This window comes from Anticarsia gemmatalis, chromosome 11 (assembly GCF_050436995.1).
Source record: "Anticarsia gemmatalis isolate Benzon Research Colony breed Stoneville strain chromosome 11, ilAntGemm2 primary, whole genome shotgun sequence".
NCBI classification, from domain to species: domain Eukaryota; kingdom Metazoa; phylum Arthropoda; class Insecta; order Lepidoptera; family Erebidae; genus Anticarsia; species Anticarsia gemmatalis.
In genome coordinates, this window is record NC_134755.1 from 7,751,355 (window position 1) to 7,776,792 (window position 25,438).

The 25,438-nt window shown below is 34.8% G+C and overlaps 1 protein-coding gene across 7 annotated transcripts in view; it reads right to left on the reverse strand.

Moving 5' to 3' along the window:
- Window positions 1-42: 42 nt before the first annotated feature.
- fru (sex determination protein fruitless) overlaps window positions 43-25,438 on the reverse strand; it is a 73,077-nt gene continuing 47,681 nt past the window's right edge. Inside the window, exons 1-8 of one of the 7 annotated variants that reach the window (XM_076119944.1) lie at window positions 17,395-17,548; window positions 16,395-16,546; window positions 13,011-13,148; window positions 12,825-12,926; window positions 10,712-10,942; window positions 10,367-10,600; window positions 8,685-8,799; window positions 43-1,807 (exon numbers count right to left, since the gene is read on the reverse strand). In XM_076119944.1, coding sequence (XP_075976059.1) covers window positions 1,566-1,807; window positions 8,685-8,799; window positions 10,367-10,600; window positions 10,712-10,942; window positions 12,825-12,926; window positions 13,011-13,148; window positions 16,395-16,520 — 1,188 coding nt within the window. In that variant the 5' untranslated portion in view covers window positions 16,521-16,546; window positions 17,395-17,548 and the 3' untranslated portion in view covers window positions 43-1,565. Of the gene's footprint in view, window positions 1,808-4,391; window positions 5,567-6,150; window positions 7,753-8,684; window positions 8,800-9,140; window positions 10,121-10,366; window positions 10,601-10,711; window positions 10,943-12,824; window positions 12,927-13,010; window positions 13,149-16,394; window positions 16,547-17,042; window positions 17,373-17,394; window positions 17,549-17,719; window positions 17,939-22,497; window positions 24,548-25,438 lie in introns of those variants that run through there. The other 6 variants (XM_076119943.1, XM_076119942.1, XM_076119939.1 and 3 more) reach the window with 6 other exon arrangements.

Consider the following 25,438-nt stretch of genomic DNA (forward strand, 5'->3'; position numbering starts at 1 on the left):
TTGTGTATTTATTAAGATCATTAAATTAGTGAATAAATTTTAATTATAATATATACTTTACTTGTAGAACCTTAAAACATTTAATGAGTATGGTGACTGAAACTAAATTGCACAATTGGAGCGAATTATCTATAAAATTATGACATAAAAACAATAAAAAGCAACAACACAGATCAACAGTAAAATTATTATCTAGAGAAGTGGGTGTGACTAGGCAAGCACTTTTATATGACTTCACAATACTACGCTTAATATCCTACATTCTTAGATTGGGACTTATAACATCAATTAATTACTACCTATCTATGGTGATATAATACTGACAAATGAATGACTGAACTTGATGAGATTCAATGAAACGTTTATCTGTACCTACATTAAATATGACATACAATAAATACGAATAGTAATATGTATTGGACCTTTAAAAGCTAAACATTTATGTCGACAATTAATGTTTAAAATTCACATTCGTCTCAAACTATAATATGACACTAATATTATAATAAGAAATAATTTACATTTAGCAGCTGTTGATAAAATGTGATTCGATTTATGCAGCAATTACAATGACAAAGATCTTGAAATTTTGGCCGAGTTACGAAGAGTTTTTAATATGATTATATTCGTAAACATCGGAAGTTTGCCTAAAAGTAGCATTGCATGTTTTTCGTTAATTTTGCTGCACGGTTTAGGAATGTTGAGTTACCTTATGCAATTCAAAGAGTAAACACCTACGATCCTTAAAACTATGCGATAAACGCAGACAATATTTATACAAAAATATAATTTATAATACATAAGACTACTATAAGATCGTGTTTATATGTTAATTTTTTTGAATTTTGAACACGCATTAAGTTCCAAGATTGTTCGTTCTACCTAAAATGTTTGACAATGAACATCAATTTACAAATTATTTACAATCAGACCACGTCTCCGTATTAATGTCAATCACAAGTTGTTGCCGTTTCAGTCTTCACATTCCTTTATTTTGGTAAAATCACTCAAATAAATGGCTTACGTTAAACACTTACTTACCTAAACACTATAAATACGAATATTGTTAACATTGAAAGTGTGGGTTATCAGTTACAAGTAAAGAAACAACACAAATTCGCTTTACTGCATTTTATACCTACTATTTATCATGAAAATTATACACCTATTTTAGCACATAATAATTTAAATTATGTTGAACTCCCTTTACTTCCAAAATGAAACTAACTAAATTCTGCTTAAGGTCTGTAGATAAAAAAGCTCTAAAAGCTCTCGAGTAGCTTAGTTTAATTTACCCTGTTAGTTAAAATTAGTAGTAACAAAATTCAATATCTTACTGATAAAGAACAATATAAATATAGCGCACGAAAACGTGCGGTAAAACATATATACGACATTACTACTTATCCAAATCATGCGCGTAGCACGTCAATAAAACGAAAAAGAACTGACATTAAAGAAGTAAGAATGAAAAGTGTCTCGCTCGGATGTGAGGAGCGAGCGCGCTCGGTGTTAGAGCGACGTAGGGGTCGGGGGGCGTTCAGTGTCGTCAGATGTTAGTGTACTTAGTGTTTGAGCAGCATGGCGGCGTGCTTGAGGCGCAGGTGCGAGCGCAGCGTGTCGATGCGGCTGTACGTGGCCGGGCAGTAGGGGCACGGCGAGCGCTGCGCCGTGTGCGAGTGGAAGTGGTGCCAGCGGTTGGACACCTCCTTGCCGCACGACTTGCAGCGCCACAGCGCCACGTTCTCCGCCACGGCCACGAACATGCTGTGGTACGAGTACTGCGGAGCCGGCACGTTCGCGCGCTCTGCAACAAACCCGACCGCGTCGCCATCACACGCAGCCAAAACCCCCAACCCCTTTGTTCTCTGTTTTCACTTAAGTAGAAATGATAGGAAGTCCGGCCCGATATAATGGTATATCGTATCGGTGGACGGTGGAGCGCCGGCCGATGATCCGGCCGCGCGCGAGGGTCAATGAACGCTATACTTTGCGGGTGGATGTGGAGCATGTGAATACGCACAACTGAAACTACACGGATTTGTAACATACCACAATTTAATGTAAAAATTAGTAATAAATACAACAGATAAATGCAGGAGTTTGCAACATGTTAAAATTGCATTACATAACATCAAACAATGTGAAAAAAAAATAATTTGCATTAACTGCTTGCATAAAACAAAATTATTTAAATTAAACTTTTAACGGAGGCATCAAACCAAGACATCAAAACAAAATATTCATAAACAACAAATCGTTCATAAAATTTCATGTAATAATATAACAAGACTCGTCAGCGTGAGGTACACGATTTGACACCCCCTCCCTATTAGTATTACACTATTGTGATATACGACACTATAACAAATTTGCTAATGTTATAAAGAAGAAACAAAATAAACATAACTAGACCATTGCTATCCTGAAAATAACCTTAGAGCTCGTCCTGCACTCCATTGATTCAAATGATAAGATCACATCCTTGTGATACAATGTAAATTTTAATATACAATAAATTGGAATATTCAATAGATTGGCCAAATAAGTGACTAGGTCATACAAGACCTCAATTTCATAAGACTAAATTTAGTAATTCGTTAACCTTATGTATAAAATTCCATATGGCATAAAGTTAGCTTTCATTAAGTCCAAATGTGGTCACCATTACAATTATTAAGTTGCATACTTTTTGAAAGCTGAAAAGAGATCAAAGGTAGATATTTTCTGAGCCAAACGGTGTGATACTCCAAAATATTCTGGCCAGACACTATCATAGTATCCTAACCTAAAATATCTAAAATAATATTCTATGTTACTAATCAATCAATTTGCTATAGCAAATTCAATATTAAAAATTGGTCTCGAGTGATAGTAATACAAAAATGCATTCACGATTAGATGAAGCGTTTAACGCGTGGGCACTGGGCATAATGGGAGATCAGCACGATCACCGACTCGCTGGGCAATGGGACCCGTAACGGATAGCTATGATCTATTTCAACAATAGACGACAACTTGCGCGACAATAAATTATTAAATAGTACATAACTAGTACGATTGGCAGAGGTAAACAAGCTAATTCTTAATATTACCAGCTATAAAACCTGTACATCACCGTAACCCAAACTGCGTTTCACTAAGTAGACATAGAAATTAGGAGTAGTTCACTTATTAAATGTAAATACAAATAGGTAGTTACTCTCTTTCAATGATATTAATTATATACTTTTTAAAATATCATTTAGTTTGGTTACGTAATTAAATAACTAGTAATATTGCACTGAGTATGAAATGCTATCAAATAATAAGCGCCCACAATATAATGAACAGTAGGTATAAAAATCTTTGATATCCTTAAAGTAAATATAAAATCTTTATGGAAGAAATGTTTGGTGACTTCATAATTATAATATATACAGGGACGCATGAGCTTCGTGCTTACATTCGAGTGGGCCCCTATATTCAATAGTCAATTGTATAATCTAGCTAAAAGTTATGACTATTTTCAAAAAATTGCACAAGTGGAATTGCATGTTCACAGCTACTAAACAGCACTAACGCCACAACTTAATGTTGTGGGCAACGATCACGGATTCATTGATCTATTTAGATGTAACCATTCCTAACACCATCATTGAACGTTTATATTTGGTAGGCAAGGATCAGATTCATATTATTATGTAAATGTGTCTTATCATTATATATTTATGTACTAGTAAAATTGAAGATCTCTGAAAAATTAAGGTAAAATCTCGAGTGATACTGTAATCTCTAGGCGTGTAACGATCCATGCATTATTTACCCGTTGACCAGACAGATGCGACCTCAACTGGATGCTAGATGCCTTACATTTAATGCAAAGTAACTAATCATTAAAACATTAATAATATTATAATAGGAGTCGAATCGTAGCGTGTTAACACTCTTGGTTCTAGCACCATTCCATTTTATCACATTTCAGTTACCGTACCACTCTAAGTGTTTAGCTAAAAATGTAACAATCTTAAACCTTAATTGAAAATACATACATAAACGCTAGGTTAGTCCCAATCGTAGAATGCCAATATTAGTTACTAAATGCGCAACCTCCAAACGTTCCATCCTAACTTATATTAATTGATTGAAAGAGGTCTTTGACCCCAAGCACCGATCACACGAGTGGGCGACGGGACGGCCGCGCGGGCCCGGTCGCGTCGCCCGTTACCACAACTAAACACCTACCAACGATAAAATAATAAAACATGTTAACATCTCAACTCGATTACTTTTAACCGACAACTCAATATAAACGAAATCAATGTTACTAATTATGATGAATCGATTAAAAACAAACAACACTAATAAATCATATTATATATGCAGTTATATAAATATAAAAGTATATTAAATCAGACAATAGAATATATCTAAGTATAAAAAAACAATCTCCGTAAATAGATCAACTAGTCTAGTATAAAAATCTTTTCGTATGTATCCTTAGGCGCTATCCTTTTAATACATCACAAATCCTTAATAATTATCCATCTTGCAAAGGCCTCATAGAGTTACAAATGCATCTACACTGAGATTCAGTCAATATTTATATGTCGTTGACCAACGACAAATCACAATCTCTTGCCAGTCCCCAAATATCCTTCTGATGTCGTTCCATACCACCCACAGGATTCAATAATAACATAAATACAATTAGCTACAGGAAACTCATAATTTCCTATCTAATGAATAAATATAACAAGAAAGTGTGAGCCCGTATTAGGGCCACTGCTAATAGCCAGCATCACTTCGCGGTCGCACCGCTACTCGATATAATGTATATTCTTAATATCTTAAGGTTCCTATCGATACAATATAAAAAATAATATGGTAATAGTAAAATTAACATCATATTATTGCTTTTGCCCGTTCCCGTATAGCGATTGGTATAGAAAAAATTTGCTTACCTACTATATACGCTTCGAGTCATTATTTCAGTAACATCGACAATAGGTACATTCCAGACGAGGAATCTTATACAAGATCACACTGGGGCAAGTCAAACGCACAACCGATACTAAAACGAGTCGCCCGTCGTGCGGGCTACGTCAAGAAAGGCCCGTTTAAGTAATAGCACTTCAGCTTAATCCTAAATAGGAAGCGGTTTCGACGCGAGACGGTCCGTTAAAATTTTGACACATCAACAACGATAGAGTCTGAGCTGGCCGGGGCTTGGGCGCTCACAGAGCGTCGAGGCCGAGCCAGTACATGGACAATCAATCGAAGCCCGCGTCCAGCGGGTTGGCGAACAGCGGGCCGTGCGGCGGCGCGGGCGCGGGCGGCGCGGGCGGCGGCTCGAACTTGCGCGTGTCGGGGTTGTACGCGGGGTGTTTGAACTTGCAGTGCGTGCGCAGGTTGTCGGAGCGCGTGTACGTGGCGCGGCACAGCGGGCACTCGAACCGCCCCGGGAAGTGCACGTGATAATGGTTGCGGATGTGCGTCACCACCTTGCCGCACAGCTTGCACCGGTGCAGGTTGAGCGCGCCCGCCACCCGCTCGAACGTCAGCCGCATGTGCCAGCCCTTCGAGCCTGCAACCAGCGATCCGTCACTCCCACTCTCACACACCCAATGCCGCAGTGCCAACTGCCGCGCTCGCCCCGGGCGTACGAAGTGGCTAGAGTAAATGTGCAGCTAGGAGACGTGCGACCGACGTTGGTACTGGGGCATTTGCTACGTGATGCGAGTTATTGCGAGGTTTACAAATGTAGCTTAAATTATAAACGACTTCAAAATATTTTGCAAAAACAAGAATCGACAATTTTTATAGTAGGTCAGCACTATTCAAGCCTTATATTAATTGTTATCGCTGTACTATGCCTTTCCTAGAACTATTATATATTATAAAAGCGTTAATATTTAATAAAATTTAAAATAAAACTTTGGAATATTTATTTGTAACAAAATATAGAATAATACTCAATGGAGATCCATGCAGAAATGAATCAATGATACTGAAGAAATGGTGTTTGTTATTTTTGTCAGTGTTCGTTTGCATGAAATTTTGTTAATTACTTTCACCAAGCCTGTAATGCAGAAGGCGATTTATAGAGAGAAATAGGTCTGCTATATATAAAGAAAGCATGGATAGAGGATGAAATGAAAAGAAAAGTGGTATAAATAAAGGAATATATTTGCAACAAACACACAATAACGATAGACTTACATACGAATTAATCGAATTAAATGGGAAATAAATTAAAATTAAGAGGTATGTTTAAAGATCACAAAGTCAGTCTTCGACATCAGTGGTTATGACCGATGTCATTTCATTACACTACAAGGAACAATAAGAGATCATACACGTTATACAACATTTTTGGTCGGAATTGATTTATAAGGCACCTCAATTGATCGGCAGTCTACTAGACGACTGAAATTACTAAATATTGAAGATAAAATACGTACGCGACACTATTTTACTTCATTGAGAGAAACGCCATAAATAATCACATATTCCCATTTATCTGAATGACCAGTTGTATAACCTTTAAACAACTGTCTGTAAAATTGATATCATAAAACATTCCGAGTATGACTTTGTAAAGAAAAACACGTAATTGCTTGTATAAGACGCTGATCAGTTGAGTTGGTAATACACATAAAACTTTAACCTCGTTCACAGCTACAAATTTGGTTCTAGGTTTTATACAAATACTATATAAATAGTTACATACATTGTTAATACATCATTGTTTGAGCACATGGTACTAAAACACAATACAGAAAATTAGGTTAATTGATGAGCAAAGAAATTAGTATTAATCTGAAGCTGATTATATAATAATTATGTTACTGCGCTGGCATACGTATTGGGATTTCGATTTCCTTGCAAGACATACAACACTTGCATTCATTTTTGAACCAACAAAAGTACGGCTCGTTATGATACTCAGCATAAATTAAAATGTATTTAAATCACAATAGTGTTGGACGTCGAGCGTTCTGGAAAGGCGCAGTCACGAATTTCAGAATTTCAAGATTTTTTAAGCTATAGTACAAATTCATTTAGTAATATATAAATATTTAGATTCCTAATATGAAATTTTGATATCGTCTATGAAAAATGATAAAAACAACAAACCAAACATAATAATTATTATTAGTCACACCACACCTTAATTCTAGTTACAAAATTGCATTTGTTAGAACCACTCTATCAGCGCAATTTGTTAGAGCAATGATGTATTCCATTAAAAATAATGTAAGAAGGCAAGTCCCGTAATGATAACAATTTTAGATAGTTGCGTTTTGAATACTTAAAACAGTAAAATGTCACAAAATGTATGTCTAACCAGGTGTTAGTTTGCAATACATATCTAGCGTCAAAACGTTATAATATTAGAAGGCAATGAGATTCCTATTTTCTATTAGCTAATTAGAATGGCTAACTAAGTTAATTCGCATTTCTTCTGTATATTAGACATATTAGAATTAAGTACAGAGCAATGCTTCATGCGTAGATGTCTCTTTAGGTTATCAGCGCGTGTGAGAATGATAGGACACATGGGACATTTGTGCTGCTCGGGGTTGTGAGATTTCATATGCTTTTTAATATTATTCACGAGTTTACCGCATATGTTACAGGGCTCCGGAACATTGTACGATCTGTTGTTAAGTGCTAAACCAAATGATTTAACAATATTTTCAACATTCGCTAGATTATTGGTGAACGGTTCCCATGGTTTTTTATTTTCGTCAACGCCATAGTTTTCACCTGTAAGATACGTAATCTCTTCATTGTTGGTACAACATAATGTATTGTCATGCTATTTCCTCAACAACAAAACATAGCTGTATAATATTATTGCAAAACCACTCTTCACGTAACTTCCATAACTTCATTCCATGTCCCTTTCCTTTCATGCAACCCTAAAACTATTCTAGTTACAATTCCATTAAAAGGTAACACGTTATAACGTTTTACATTTCTGCTTATAATTAAAACTATTCCGTAGTATACTGTCTTAATTCCTATAACCAGTCTTGTGTCTTAGGTAACTATTGTCGTAAATCAAATTCATTTGCACGACCTATGACCCTCGGGGGGGCGCCAAATCATTAGAACGAAATCTTATGACACCGATTTCTTCGTAACAAGTAAATAGAAAATATCTAAAAGCATATAATTAAGAAAAAAGAAATGAGAAGCATAATGGTCTGTGCAAATTAATAGTGGAATGGGTAAGCAACGACGAGTGACATGCTGCAGGTGTTACCGACATGCGATTAAAGTGGTATGTTTAGTCTAGAAAAGTTAAACATTTTTGAAATATTTTACGATATGTTTAACATTTCTGGACCTTACATTTACGATAAGCAAAATAATAACTTAAAACTAAAAAGCTTCAAACAATGCCTTTAAAACACAGGCAAAAAATCCTTGTCAATTATTATCATCTTTTTTATATGTTTGGGAAGGACAGTTTTTCAGTTTTATTATAAGATTTTAAAATTGCGCAGTAGGTAATATAGAAACAAGTCTTAATGCTAATACTTGACAAAGATTCTATTTAATATTATACATCAAACAATATACAACAACCAATTTCATAAATATTTATTAAATAATGTGAAAACAATGTATGAATGGTAATGTGGACTCAATTTGGCTGTTGTTATATTGTGAAAATTGGAAAAAAAACTCACCATCTATGGTGTCTGTCTGGTCCGGGTGTGGTTGGAGGATCGGCTCACTGTCGTTGCATTCATTGCTAAGACTCTGCTGGGTTAACATTGAGGCCATTTCAGTCACGCCCATACCCTGAAATATTATCGCATAGTAAAGTATTACTATTATTATAATATTTTTTTGGTATATGTGAAGGAATAGAAAATATTCTTTTTTTTGTTTATAAAGACAACTCCCGCACTAAGAATTATTCGTGTCGTGGATTTTTTATAAACATACAAACAACGGACACATAATACGATATTTGATTGGTTTAGACGAATTATTAAATTTCTCTTGTACGAAATAATGTAGCCTATATTAATCTTTGGGATATAAAACGAATTTTCGTTTAGCCGCGCGAGCATAACATAGGGAAATATAATTATTTTATCAATTTTTATGTACAGAGTGAGTTCTGCATATCTTACTACTTTGGTTGCAGTGGTTAAGAGAATGGGTTAAAAATAAAACGGATTCCGAGTTATAGCCACTTTAATAGTCACATGAAGTTTTATAATAATTTTACATAAGTAAAAAAATATTGAGCCTATTGTATTCTTAGCCGAACAATGTCGTAAGCAAGATAAATCTATGTAACTGATTAAATGAATGGTCTTTTCGCTCTATAACTTCACATACTGGTAACCAAATACACAGTAAAGTATTTGTAGTTAGTTGAGCTTATTTGAGGTAACCTTAGGAACTACTAATCTAAAATAGTATGAGGTTTATGTGGTATATAACATTCTATTGAATATAAAAATATAATGCCACGTTTTCAAACACCAACTGTAAGTGTCGATTCATAAAACCACTTGTCTCAAGACACGTTTGTTATTTTTGTAAATGATTTGTTTCACAATTCACTTTTACAAGTCCTAAAGGCACTGTGTGTCAGTAGCGTGCGCCCTTTTGACTTCAATAAATACAAAACTATCTTATCATACCCTTACAGTACATTTTATGTTGAAGTGATATCAGAACATTTGATGGTGGTGGAGTTAGCTTCATCATTGCATAAAGCAAGGTTTTCACGATCTCTACAAAACTTATGTGCTTTGCATTTATCGTGATGATTTACAATTTCTAGTCTAAAATTAGCATTGCCTTCTACGAAAGAGGTCCTGTTGACTAAAAGTTCATGAGACCACTTCCTGCAATAAGTGCAGTACATAATGTTCTGAGTCTTGTCGTACTTCAACCAAGGGTAGAGAGTAAGCCAACTTAGCCGAAATTTCCCACTCTTTTTAGAATTTATAGATCGCCCGGTCGGTTTAAAAGGCGGGCCGATCTGTTGGGGCGGAAGCGCGAGGATGGAGGCGAGTATGTCGCTACAGGGTCGGTTAAGGCTGAGATCCAATAACGGGCGGTTAGGTTCCTCCGCAACGGCCGCGAGAGCCCGGCCCGAGGTCTGCCAACAAAGAAGGAAAGGCTCCGCTTAGAAATTTGCCTCGCAATATTTAATATCGGGCAGATCCTTTCCTTCCAGGGGCAGATGCTTACGAAACGAACAGAAGAAAAAGATCATCCTCGGAAAAGAGGCCGACGACCGGTTTAACACTACGGCCGACCGGAACGAACGGGACCGTTCGTATCCGTCTCGAAGGAAAAAAAAGGAAATAAAAAGAAATCGCTAAAGATAGCGGTCGGCGCTCACCTGTAGATGCGTCTGGTCGAAGGGCGGCGGGTGCGGGGTGTGCGGCGTGTGCAGCGGCGGCGGGTGCGGCAGCGGCGTGTGCGGGTGCGGCGGGTAGGGCGAGTCCGGCTCCTGCTTCACGTGCGGCGTGTGCGCCGGCGAGCGCGCCACGCCGCGCGCCAGCCCGTGCGCCGGCGGCGGCGTGGACGGCTCCGACCCCGACCCCGTCGACCCGCTCTTGGCCTTCGCGTGCGTCTGCGCCACAGAAACAAGGTTATTATCGAACGCATAAGGCGCGTTGCCGAAACCCTCGATGCGAACTCTCCGCGGCCGTTCGGGGACTCGGTTTCCTCGAACGTCGCTCACCTCGTAGTGCCTGTAGGACAGGTCGACGTCGTCCCGGGGCACGGCGGAGTTCTTTCTGCGCCTCTTCTCCGGTGGGAGCGCGTGCGACGGGTGCGAGGGGTGCGCCGGCGGCGCCGCCGACAGCGGAGTGTGCGGCGCGGGCGGAGCGCAGTGCGCCGCGGGAGGAGTGGCGAAAGACTCCGAGCGGGAGAGATTTTCGGCACTCACCGACGGTGTCGATCGATCCTCCGACTGAGAAATAATTTTATAGGCGTCTTATAGCTAAAACTTAAAACTTATGTCACTCAACAAACACAACACGAAGAATCACGATATAAAGAATGAGACTTGACCTATAATATCTTTTTGTACTCAAAACAGTACAATTTGTTTAATTTATTTCTAATCAGCTCAGACAGTTTCTTTCTTTAATCTCAGGAGTCCTTGGCGTTAGCTACACATTGATGCTACATCTGAGATTTTGGAACAAAATTGAGAGTATTAAAGATAAGATAACAACTTGGACATATAGCTAAACATAAAAGTTTTGTTTTGTTCTGAAAATGGTTTATTTCTATATAGTATTTGTAAAACGTTCTAGATTTTGAATTAGCACCTATAGCTGGAGCTTTCTAAAATATTCTCATAATTTTTTGAGAAACCAATCTTGTAAACCATACATAAGCTTTGCGACCTCTTGTCAGAAAACGGTAGCCTTGTATCAGCTTATATGTATTCTCACACATACGAAGAAATTAGATTTACTTCACCTGAAGTACTCAGGTGGAGATTTAACCAAAATGTCACTTGGGAATAAAAAATGTCTAAGTTAGTGACTTCACAGGCTTCGGCTAGTCATTAAAACGAAACAGGAAAATAATAGTCGTTACTTTTATCTACCTAAAATTTTAGCATATAAATGAAGTTTCAAAATTCTCATAATATAGCAGGGCTATTTCAGAACAGATTTCCTGTTTACTCAGGTCTAATAAATAATACTAACTCTCACAACACATTTCATATTCCAACGGTTTTTATTGAGTTGATGCGTTTATGGATGCATATCTTTTTATCTGTGTAACGGTAATATGACGTCACCGCTTTAATTTTGAATTAGGTGGAACCTTTTCAGGTAAAATACAAATGGCGCAATACAACACGCTCTGCATTCTAGGTTATCTAGAATACGCTTAGCGTTTATCTCTTTTAGTTGCAAATTAAAATATTTAATTCTGAGGTCTAGAGAATTTAAGTTACTTTATCATAAAAAAAATTCAAGGCCAACTAGCGATACCTAATAAACTGTATAATAAACTCAAGCTAGTTTCGAGCTAGGCGGTGTAAATTAATAAATAAATGACTATTAGTGTCCTCTTCTGTTTTACTAACTATACGACGTTAGTTAGTAAGTTGTTCATAATATTACTCAGAATCTACTAGTAGACTACACAAGAGATGACATTTCTCAAACTGACAAGCTTGCCAATGTTTATTTGAAATAAGGTCTAACTAAAAACAAAGATTTTTAAATTTTTCGTTACAGCTGAATTAAGCAATTAGGTCCTTTACATAAATAAAATACGGTATTAGTTTACAGTTACAGAAGGATTGTATCACACTCACGTAATGATGACTGTAATTACATATTTTTTTATATATAAAATCGAAATACAATAGTCTATAATAATATTTATAGATTATATCTAGATTTTTAGTAATTTCGATGAACTAATCAACTTTTGTGGTCTGAAAAGGGAGGTCATACGTAAATAATATTGTAAGTTAATCGCACCGGTACTCGTTATTAGGATGAAATTTCCAGGTAATTATTACTAAAGCTTTAAATATAATTATTACTTTTAAGGAACAATATCAGAACACAATCATTATTATAGTAAATAATTTTCAGATTCGTAAGGTGGGTTAACATTTTGTTTCTTTCCAGTTAAGTAGTGTATTCCGATTTTATATATAATATAAAGAGTCATTTCCGTGTTCACTGCGCGTATTTGATATTAATTTAAATCAATATATCGACATTTAATTTGACCAAGCAGGTTTGACCATTTTCCAATTTTATGCAGGTTTGAATTGAAGAGTATTTAATTCATTGTACTAAAATTAATTGACTTACCTTAGGATTCAATGTATTATTTTCTGTTAAACCTCTAACTTGTAAACTTTCAGCAGTTTTTAGGAACATCGGTAGCATATTTTGGCCAACATTCACTTCACCCTGGAATTCAATGAGAAGATATTATTTTCTGCGTATTTACTCGTACGACATAATTGTCAAAATATAACTTTAACGCAGATGTACCTTGTACATGAAATCCAATAGAGATTTCATTTCTGAGAATCGTACATCTTTGAGGAATATTATTGGGTGTGGATGAGAGTTCTGCAGGAATATACTCTCAAAATATGGGGAACACGCGGAGAGTATTGTCTGGTGCGCCTGAAACAAACCAAGAAAAAAAATCGGTTTTACAAAACTTACTTTAAAAATAGCAAGCGTAATTTAAACAAAAGAAATGATGCAGAGCTATGTGAAGGTCTTTACGAATCTGTTAACATTATATAGAAACAGTGCATAACTACCATTTTGGCAGACTTATTGTTATTACAATTAGGTAGTAAATGTTTTTTTCATGGACTAGGTTTTCAGACATAAGTCGCTACTTAATATTTACTTGGGGGCCTTTTGTGATGAGTTCTTTTATTGACTAGATTTCAAATTAAAATTTATGTACGAATGTTAAAGCTGTTATTCATCGAGTAAATAGTTAATAAAATATTAACCTCCAATTTATTCTAACTACTTTTCTTCTTCAATAATCGATACGATAGAGCTACTTGCATTTACAAACCATTTCAGTTTCCATTAAAATTAAACCGTAGATGTAGCCCACTTTCACAAAAAATAAGATAATCCATTTAAGTATATTTATTAAGGATCAGGAATTATTGTCTTAGTAGATTAATACGTCACGAGTTACGTAATTATTCAAATTTAATAGTAACATAAATATAAATGCGAGAGAAAACATGGTATTAAATTAATTAATGCCTATTAGCACGACTACATTATATGCAATCATGCAGAATACGACGAAATATGGGATACTAAAATAAAGCACCTCGGTATTTTTAGAATCGATCGATATCGAACTTTCGTTTTGCAGTACTATCAAACACTAATATAAAAAAACTAACTTTCACTCTAAGATTTATTTATGTCCGTGGCTTACTAAGGTCGTCCTACATAACACGGCATCTGTGATCTGAAGTTTATTTCTTAGATACATTACGCTCTATTTTCATAAACGCAGTTTTTATCTAAATGCACAACATTGTTAAGAAAGAAATGTTCGACTCATGCATATGAACTGTAACACATTCTCTTTAAGAATGTGGTAAAGCCGATAGCGGTATCTAGACTGAGTAGGTAGCAGGTTTGCTAGTCCTGTCTCCCACAGACTTTAACGTTACACTTAATTAACTTTTATCCGCTACTTCGCACGAAATACATATTTTTTTACGAGAACTTTATATTTATGCTTCTTTAAAATCTAAATAAAATCCATTATTAACGTTAAAACATCTGAAATAGGCACTAGATTTTTTTTGCTGGACGTATTTTTATTAGAATTGAGATGTGAAATTTTATGACGATAGGTTTCACTAAAGAATGAGGATTAAAAAATAAAAAAAGATTTTGAAATCCTATTCAAATTTTAATAAATATTTACTGCAATCGAATTTAAATAAATTATTAGTAACTTAATTTATTCTACTCTGTAGATTATAATTTTTTCCTGCATTAATGTCGCCTCGTAATCAAGTAGTAGTAATAATAATAATAAAGTAGAAAATAAAATCAATATATTCATACAGTGGTTTAGAACTATTTAAAAAAAACGTTAGGAAACATTTTTTCACTCAGAAGGACAAGGAGCATAAATATTTGTCAGATGAAAAGGTTGAAATAGGTGAACATCTATGATTAATTACGTGAATTTAGACAGTTAAAAAGGCTGTTTTACTATGTAACCGTATCTACATACTTATCAAAAAAAATCGCAATGTCATACTTAAATTACTGTTTTGGATAGGAAGCTTTTAAAAAGTATAATAAATACCTTGTTTGATTCTAAGACGACAAAAAACCGTATCATTTTAACTGTGAGTATTAATTGCACAAGAAGTACGTAACTGTGGTTTTATCTGTATAATACTGGTTTTAACACATCATGCCTGTATAGATAAAGAAATGAATCTTTTAAAATCTTCTTTAATATACCTAGTTGCATACAAATATGCAGACAGGCCATTAGTATCTGTCTGTCTAGAGCTAAACCCTAAAACCTGCTTAACAACAGCTATAAAAATTAGAAAGTTAAAAAACATGCAGATTTTCTGCAAAACTCCTTTCAACCTACCAAACAAATTGCATTTTATTAGCATAAAACTTTAGCTTTCATAGTTAATTGTTGAATTTAAATTTAAATGGCATATAAAGGAAGTTGCTAGTCCACACATGTTATTGACCTTTAGATTCATCAAAATAATAACTGTAAAACTTCTTTATATACTTACAAAGATTTAAGGGCATTGTATTGTGTGACACATTCATTACAGATTCTTTTTTTTCTTGTTACAATAATAAGAACTCCCAAACATTACAGTCAAAACACATCATGTACAAGTTAACCTATAGTCAAATGCAAAAATATGATTTTACATATGAATTGTCTATGCATTAAGTCAGGAACATGCCTAATTATATTTTAAAATAAAGGTATAGTTAAAAAAACTATTTCAGAAAGAATAACCTTGTAAAATTAGCAAATATTTAAATATCTACAATGAAGACTACCTTGACTTGATGGCCTAAGGTAGCAATTTGACTGTAATGACAATCGAGATTTTATGTCTTATCTTCCTCTATCTAGCTGTTATGTAGGCACATATCATTAGACATTTTTATTACTGTCCTTGGAATTAATTAATCATTTGCAATAATTTTAAATAAAACCAACTTTAGTTTATCTTAGATTCTGTATGAAAACAAAATTATGAAGTTGTAAGAAATAACATGCAAATTATTAGAAAAAATCCTAAATTAAATGAAAATATTACAAATTAAATTTACAAGTGTACGTTGCATTAGACAGTAATTGAAATTTACTTAATCTCTGACCCAATATCAATTCATTATGTAAAATTAAGAATACTATTATAATGTTATCAAATCTATAACAATGATTAGTATAAGCAAGAAAAAGTCATTGAAGAAGCATTGTCAACAGTAGGTAACAACACATGAGTGTATTACTCATGTTTGTTTACTATTTAATGCATTTTGTTGTGGCATAATAATAAACTGTTGCATGTCAGTGCAATAAACAGAATATCAATATTTACATACACTTCCTAGTGACATAACATTACTAACATTATGTTGCGCTATTGTAAAATAAAATGAGTTAACTTGGAAACAACTCAATCATGTGACTAAATATTTTTTCTACAGCGTGTAAAAAAGATGTTAAATGAATGAATTATGTATGAAGATTTATGTTACCACCAGATTTACAATTAACGAAATCATGGTCATGCCGTATGCCTGGTTGTTGATACTGTAAGCAAATGTTAAAACTTGATACGCCCAAATAGTGTTAATGAATGTAAAATGGTATACCTTGACTGTCTCCCCATCACAGGCCAGTGTGACATCGCACAGAGCCTCTCTTTGTAGCAGGCTCGCAAGCACATCAGTCAGGTTGTTCGGGTGGTTGTTCCAGCGCAAGCAGAATTGCTGGTCCATTGTTGGTGCTAATGTCAGTGACCGTGCTGCAAATAATACTCATATCACTAAACTATGATTGGACCTCATTACCATTATACAAACTTGATATATTCAAAAGCATAAATATTACAAGGTTATATCAATGTAAGGACTAAAATTTAAATTCGTGAACAGTTGCTGTAAACGAACCTAGATTTGCATCACTTAGTATTTAAACAAGTGGTAATTAGAGACGTGCGCCGGTTATCAAATTTACATTATGATACTATGTGCAAAAAAAATTGGCGGCCATAGGGCCTAGATAGGAGAGCGGAGAGATAAGTGACATCAGCGGCTCGAATTAATGGGGGCCGCGGGCAGCGAGCTTACTGTACTCCACATTGACAGTTAGCCCGCCGACACATATCTACTTGTTGCATGCTCCAAACAACACCTATACATTATGTAATTTAGCTCCAGAAGCCAGATCGCGGGGCCACCGACCCTACGGGACGCGGAAACCTCTAGCCGCCTCTATAAACGAGTTTAAAAAAGTAGTACCGCTCGCCAAAAAAATCGCAACATGCTGACACCGTTATAATCGCCAAGCTGGATGTCCCAGTTGCTAGGTCCATACGCGTGATATGAGGAATTTTAGGATGCACCACTACTTGTTGTTTATCACAGGTCATGCCGCGTGCCTAAAAATTGGCAAACGAAGATGTATGGGATTTCTAAACGCGTAGTTGTGTCAACTTTGGCTATTCGTAGCGCCATTTGCCGATCCCGTATCACAGAATCTAAGAATTTTAATATCAATAAACACCAAATATTTCTCTAAACACACAATTAATTCACTAGCACAAAACAAAACGAAATCCGAGGCACGACAAGTCAATAATTCCTAACTCACCATTTGCAAAATTTTTGCCATCACAAACGCCACCCGACCCCTACCTTGCACTGTCTTTTTGACCACACACACATCTCGATTTCCGTGTTCACTCACGGCCTTCGGAATATCTTTCACATCAATCGGCCAGATTCGCAACGCGAACTTCATGCGTTTCTCACTTTGTGGCGCCAAATTCAAATTTTGCAATGCGTATTTTGTAGGAAACGCTTTATATTTCAACTAATATACCGATTAAAAGGAATAAATATATAGTAATTTATATGTGGAAAACAATAATGGTGAGAACATTAGCGATTTAATACTGAAATCTTGCAATATTTACCATAACTCCCAGATCCATAGATATTATTTGCAAAGAGGTTATGACGCGGAAGCAACACTAGTATTTGAAAAAAATAGGGGATATACTTCAGCTATTGGTTCCAAATTCGTTTTTAATACGACCTACGTTGCATATCGTGCCAATTTTCTGAATCTAACAAGATGTAGTAAACAAATTTATTAATTTTAACATTGGCCTTGACATTATTATCACAATTTTTGCACATGCACATCCGACTATCTAGCGCCCTCTACAATAATCTCTCGCACAGATAAGGGAACTATTTGGAATTTCCTTGTTGTATCGTGGTTTGGAAAGATGGCGCTACTACCTCCATTAGAAATAGGTTTTTATAGCTACTTGCCTACCTATCAATAGTTCAATGATCCCGCGATGCACGTACAGTCAGCGCCATAAATAAAGTTCTTTATAATAGATGCGCATTAACAGAAAGCAAAAATTTTAGTTGCTTCTAATTACGATAATCTTATTAGGTAGGTAGGACCTATGTAAGTATGGTGTTTTTTTATAATACAATGCTAGTTTTTGGTTATGTTATTGTAGATTTAAGTCATAGAGTAAAAAATCAGTCTTCGTGTGTAAGTCTTCCAAAGATCTGGTTTTTGCTAGAAGCAAAAAATATTTAAAATCTTTGCTGCTATGCATTCTTAACGGGATTTACATCTGAGTGCACTGTTTTTAGTTGATGTAGGTGGCTATGTGGTTGATTACGTATGTATGTAGGTAGATAGCGAGATGATAGGTTGGTACTACTACTATGCCAACATTTATTTTAGCTGTATGGTAGGTAGGTACCTACCTAGTTACCAAAGCAATTTAAGACTCGTACAAAATTGTTTGATAGAATGAAATGTGTTGTAATCATGAGTAGGTAGGTAGGTATCTATGTAGCAAAGGTTATTGAACTTGACAATATCTCAGTGAATTCGGCCTTCGCGAGTAGTTCGCTGTGACAGCAATTAGGACAAAAACATTGCATTTTATTAGCCGTTCGATTTCTAAACATAGGTAGGTACATACCTAGTATTGATAGTACCTATTTGATAATTTTATACATAGTTATTCTAAGGAAGTGTTCTCTTGATGTTACGATAACTGGAAATATTTCGAGGGTCAGTTAAAAAAAAAACGGTGACCTCGAAAGTAAGAGACGTTATCTCGTCTATCAAGGGACGTGATTTTCGCACGTACTTCAAGGCACTAGCTAATCGTAACTATGTTATCAAACCTTGTGATAACATTATATGTCGCGTGTAATCAGATAAAAATGATAAACTATGATAATATTGGTAGGCGTGAACAAAATTTCTGATACCGTGCTAGCGCAACATGATAGGGATAAAGTAGCACTAACTAATAAGTTTGATTTTTATTTCCGTTTTATAATTATATGTAGGTACCTACCTACCTATGTTAATAAATTATATCTGGGCAACATTTTATGATCGATACTTATGAATTAAAATATCAACAGTTAATACAGGATTAAAGTCTTACTCGTTCAAGAACCGTAAAAAATGTTTAGTTTCTAGTTTGTTACACCTGTGTCGTATGAGCGGAAGAAGTTAATTAATTAATGCAAATGAGTTTCGCAGTTTTGATCAATGTCATCGTTATAGTACTAAGTAGGTTTAAACCTGTATTGTCTTCCTGTTCACATCTTTGATGCGTTTTATTAACTAGTAGATATCTACTAATTCAATCTCAATCACTGAATGATGTCTTAGATCGTGAACAGTTAAACTCGTTCGTACTATCAAGTATCAGTTAACTGTTTTACTAACAAACTGCTGCTACATTGACTTCTTAAGGCGCCATTCACACAAAAGTTTCAATATTTTGATTTATTCAATTCTTTTTAATATAATAGAAGCTAGAAGGTCAAAAAGGATCTGTTTCCTCCATTTTCGTGTTTTAACATTGTTTACATTTATTTTAGTTTTTCTAAAGAATACTGCAAAATTGCTGCAACCGGTTTGCAAAGTCCTTGGAACGGAAAAGTATTTTCACATTTTTTTTTCCATGGACCTATTAATTAATATGTAATCGTCAGTATTGCAACTGAACACAATACATTTTGTGCATTAATTTTTTTCTATACCGCCAATAGTTATAGAATTGTGTTACTTCAAAAATACTATCTATTTTCAGTTCAATAAATATAAAAATACTTAGCGCTATTTTCTTTTTTAAACTTACATTTTACACATAGTTTTTGAACAATTTATAATTACAGTGATGTATATTTTGCTAGGTAGCGTATACAATTCGATCTCACACTTGAAGCAGGTAAACAGTAATTGTAATCAAGCCTAATAAGCAAGTTGTTGAGATTGGGTTTAGTAGCATGAAGGTATGTTACCTACTCGTGACCTGCAACATGATTCAAGTCAGATCAAGTGTCCTTTCTGTCTCTAAGGCACGTTACACTAGCCATAGCGATAGACAATGTTGTATTAAGATGAAGCACATATCTGGTCCGACACTTGAGCTACAACTGTTCAGAACAATTAGGATTATCTACTCATCTTTGTGACGTGATACAAGGAGACCGGATAGTTAAGATATTTGGAATTATTTTGTACAGTACTTTCGGCAATTTGGTATTACAAGTTTCCAATATAATAGGTAGAATTACCTTGAGTCGATAGAATAGACCCGTGTAAGTAAGAAAGCGTTCAATTGGCGTTATGCCACGAAGTTGTCAAAGAGGTAGCGAGAGAAAAAGAATGCTGGTTGCACAGTTGATTGTCAATTTCATAAGAAAAATGCTCTTTTAGGTGTTAATTTGTAAAAGTTATTGGGTAGGACCTACTACTTATTTATCAAGTTCTTTCAAAGAGGATTCAAGATCAAATTTACCTTGAGTTTTTGCCAACTACAGATTATCTCGTAATTTTGCTAGCTACTAGGCAAGACAAACTGACATTGCGTGACTCTATGTCAATTGTCAATGAAATATTAATTGTTGCGTAGCATTGCGTGGTGTCTCTACATGAACCTTGTACAGGAAGCATTTAATTATTAATAAGTAATCTGTTGTATTTGATTAGTTACATGTTCACATTAGAAGATTTATAAAAGGAAAGGGAACGTGCGATAAAAAAAGTTGTAAACTTTTCGCTTCAGGAAGACTTCTGAATTTTTTTTTACATTTTAAGCCAATAGGTATATTGGCAGACACGCGACCTAATTTGTTAAGAAATAAGTTAAGCCGATATAAACTTATGTTTGTCCGCACCTCTGACAAACCTTAGATTTGGGGCAAAAACTTTGTAACGTGAAATATAACTACTTAGCAATCACTTACTCGCTGTTGTTCCCACTTAGGAATCATATTCGTTAAAAAAGGTACCTAGATGAAAAAGCTTATTTTTTACTATGTAACTAATATTTATAATTCCAAATGTGCAGGTGATATCGGTTCAATATATTCATGAACCTAGTTAAAATATGTGTCCTCACAATCAGTATGTATGGAGTTCACACCTAAATCAGATGAGTACCTATTAGATTAGTTAGCTCTAGGGAAAGCTGTGAAATCATATTGAACTCGTAATAATATTGTTATCTCTGTGATTGTGTAAAACATGGCCTACACATTATTTTGTATTTGATATAATAGATTAGTAATTATTACGTAAAATACTATTGTATGTACAGATGATATACGATACTTGTTAATTGCAAAATCTTTTTTTTGATCCCAATACGGATAGACTGTTTATGTCTAAGAATAAAGAATCAATTCTTTCCAATTATAAAACAAAATCTTAAAGCTATAAACAACACAGTACCCTAGTTCAAACATGTATAGCTCTAGCCAAATGATTCGTGTTCATATAACGGCACGTGTGAGCTCAGAGCTGTAAGATTTAATAGAAACGTATCTAGCAATTGAAATGGAATTTTGCAGTCGAGTGTTGGGAACAACAATCTGTTCATTACCGCGATGATGAGAGTGGCTGTCCGTGTCACTCCGTAATGTAATGCAGTGCAAATGAGTCAATCTCCACGGGGCCGGGTGGTCACATAGCGCCATTAGGTAATCGATTCGTTCTCAACCCTATCGCCATCTAGGCTGGCACCATCTTTATCTGGATTGTACATCAAGTGCTACTGACACTCTGTTATTTATGTAATTAGTTTTTATAGATACTATTATCTGCATTCAGTACCGAGTATCAGACAAGAGAGAAGATTACGGTGTTAATATTCCTAGGGTGTTCGTTACCAGCGAGCTATGTTTGTCACGTCAACACCTGCGATCTAATAATGACGTGAGAGGAAAGTCGACCATTGGCGCACTTAGTTTTCCAATCTAAACAATAGAAATTCAACGGGTGCACGGCCCACGGGACGCTGATCTATCTCTATGTAAATTATGCGGCAAATAACACCGACTTGTGTTCATCAGGTCGGGCACGTGGCACCGACGCGACAACTCGGCGCGACACATTTTTTATATCACAGCCAATCAAACTTCCTATATACTTTGGAGGACGGTGTTTAAGGGAGTCCAGTTCTAGCTCGTTCGGAACCGGTATTTGTAGACTTAATACTAGTTCGTCCTATTTATCATGAAGCCAAGGTAGTCTCAAGTCGCACTAATTCTATTCTAGATAAGATTAATTTGTATGCGTCTTACTTCCGTCTTAATCCTCATGAGAAGTTTGGTGCGTAGATATTAATTGAGAATCATACTTGGACGTAGCTGGCTTCATGATTACCTATTTCAATTAAAACTATAAACTTACCGGTTCAAGATAGAAGTTAACATGTCTGATTCGCAACAGCAAGAAGCGCTCAGCGGAAAGGTAGAGTTTTCCCAGGACAACTTGTCACGCCAAATTTTCATATCTTCCATTTTTCAGTTGTTGTTTGGATGCTGTTTCACCTAAATTATAAACATTCGCTATGCCATTTGTCATGTACGTGTTTGTGTGTTGTGTGTGTGAAAATAATGTAATAGTAATATAGTAGTTTTATCTTACGTGCGTTATTTTATTGTGTCTTTTGATAGTAGGTTCCTAATCTGCATTAAAAAAATATACAAACAAAATAAAATACCGTTAAATTGTAGCAATTTAAAGATCCTATTTACTGTTAATTATCATTTGGTACTTATAAAAAGTAGTGCTAAGATAAGACATTGAATGACTTAATGTACATTAATTATCCGTAGATATCATTCAAAATGCATGAATCACTGGTTTTTTTCTGACGTGATGCGGCTTGCCATTTATAGCTTGTTATTTTATTTGATCTCTTACTTATTTAATGTATAATAAGCATTTTCAGGTAAAATGCGTGTTCGAGTTAACTTTACTTCTTGCTCTCTGTACCTACAAATAATATATGATTATGAAACATTTAGACAATACAGAGAAACTAGGGATAAACTAGTGCGAATAACAAATAAAGTTGATTGTCAATCTTTTTTAAAGTAAGATAGTTAACTTTGTCGTCAACTTGTGTAAGTATTTAAAACATAGTTGGTAAATGTGTCTTGTATTTTTGTTGCAATGATACACAAATGTAGCATTTAGTATCATGGTCAAAGCGTCAATGGCTCCTTTAATTGGTCTACAAAACGTCGCCTGGCTAGCGGCTAGACTATTAGACCTTAATTGTTAATCTGAGAGGAATCTTTTACATTAGTAGCTATTGTTTTCAATTACTGGTCAATGTCTAGTATGTCTACCAAGTTATAAGATGAATTAGGACAAAAATAGGGGAACACATTTAGTTGTTTTAAGGTCGAAAAAGACCTATCATTTATTTTTTTATTTTCTTTAGACAGGACTTGGTACAATAGAAGCGACCATGTCAACCTCGTAAAGAGGATTTCCTCAATAGAATTAAAAAGTTTGGTAATGTTCCCGACTTATTCCAATAGGTTCGATCCATACGTAGAACTAATTTGTCGGTGAAAAGTCTGTCTATCATTGCATCCCTAGATATGATAGGTGTTTAAAAAAAAATATAAGCTATCGACAATAATAAGGAAAACATTAACAGATTATAGGGTGCGAGCGTGAGTAATTTAAACAAAGTTATAGGTCATATATCGCATTCTCTGCAAGGGGTTATCAGTTTAATACGACTATTATCATAATGACGTCGTTTGTCACTTAGCTATGATATTAAAATAACTGAAATCTTTCCGCTTTTCGGTTTTCGTCATGTCTCCGTAAAGTAGACTGGTATTGTTTTTAGTTCTTTGTACAGCTGTAATAAAACAACTTTTGTATTATTAAAAAAAGCAACTAAATAATTAACTAAAAATTAGTTTAACATTTGGTCGCTTTCATTTGTTTTTAAACAAGCGGTAGTTTATTCCTCTATACGCAAACATTTCATTCATGCAGCGCGCACTTCTGAAATTTCCCGATAGATGGAGTTACGCTGCCTGTACAATTTTCTGACTTTCTCAACAAAAGTTTCAAACAACCAAAAACTTCACTTCTGAACTATGTTTTTTTTTACTTTACTTAAAAGTATATATTTTATCACAGCTTACAAATTACTTTAAAAAAAATGAAAACTTCTCAACTATTTCGCCAAAAAAATATAATTACAAATCCACACCTTTTTACCTTGGCTCTTGAAAAACATTCTTTGAAATTCCTGGTAGAAAAATTTTCATTTTCTTATATTTTAAAATGTTACCTTACTCGTGTTCTATGTCTGTGGTTGTTTGCGTATGTAATGTCATATTTGTATGCATGTAATCGTGTTGTGATTTGTGTTAACTGATGTAAGTAGGGCATTCGCGTCGCAGTTCGTTGATTCGCAAGCGTCATCCTGTAAAATAAATATGTATTAGTGAAAGACTTTTTGCAAGTTCGTGCGTGTTATTACGTATATTTTTTACTGATGGAGTTTGTTTTAAATTATTTTTTAAGGACTGTTAATACGGTTATTCCTTTTTTTTAGAAATCACGTTTACATATGTGTTTTAAGGAGAATCCGTCGAAATCTTTATATAAGTTAGATTACTTACTTATATAATATAAGTATTTAAAGATATTACTAAGATATCTTCGATAACAGCAATCCGGCAACGAAATATCTTTAAGTAAAAATGTACGTAGAGAATTTTTAAATTGTATTTTAGTTTCAATTTATTATTTCGTTCCTTTTTTAAGTATTGGGGACTTTAAAATAGGAAAGAAATAATAAATGGCCGCTTTACTTAGTAGTGCTTTACGAGTACGAGCTTTACTTAATAGTGGTTCAGTACAATGACACTTATATGCCTATTATTTTCTTATATTTGTATTACACGTTTTTCGATAAATCTCGTAACACAGTTATTTCAAGCTGACATGTTAATATAGGTCATCCTTAGTGTAATATTGGCAAGATTTAAATTTAATTATTGTGTTTGTAATATGTGCTTCCAGCGTTGACCTCGTTTGAGGATGAGCGCCTGTGTTCCTTTCAAGGAACACAACGTTTATCAGTGCACACATTTCTAATTTAATTTCTAGTTGATATGAATGTATCATGATATGATTTTGATATGGTAGTTACATTTGCTTGTAAAGACAAAGGAATAAATATTTACAATTTAGTTTCTTTTCAATATTCGTTCTGCTTTCTTGTATATTGTTATAAACCAACAGGCACACATTGCACGACAATATTCACCGTTGGAACTTGGGACCACAAGGATTTTTCCTCTCATGAATT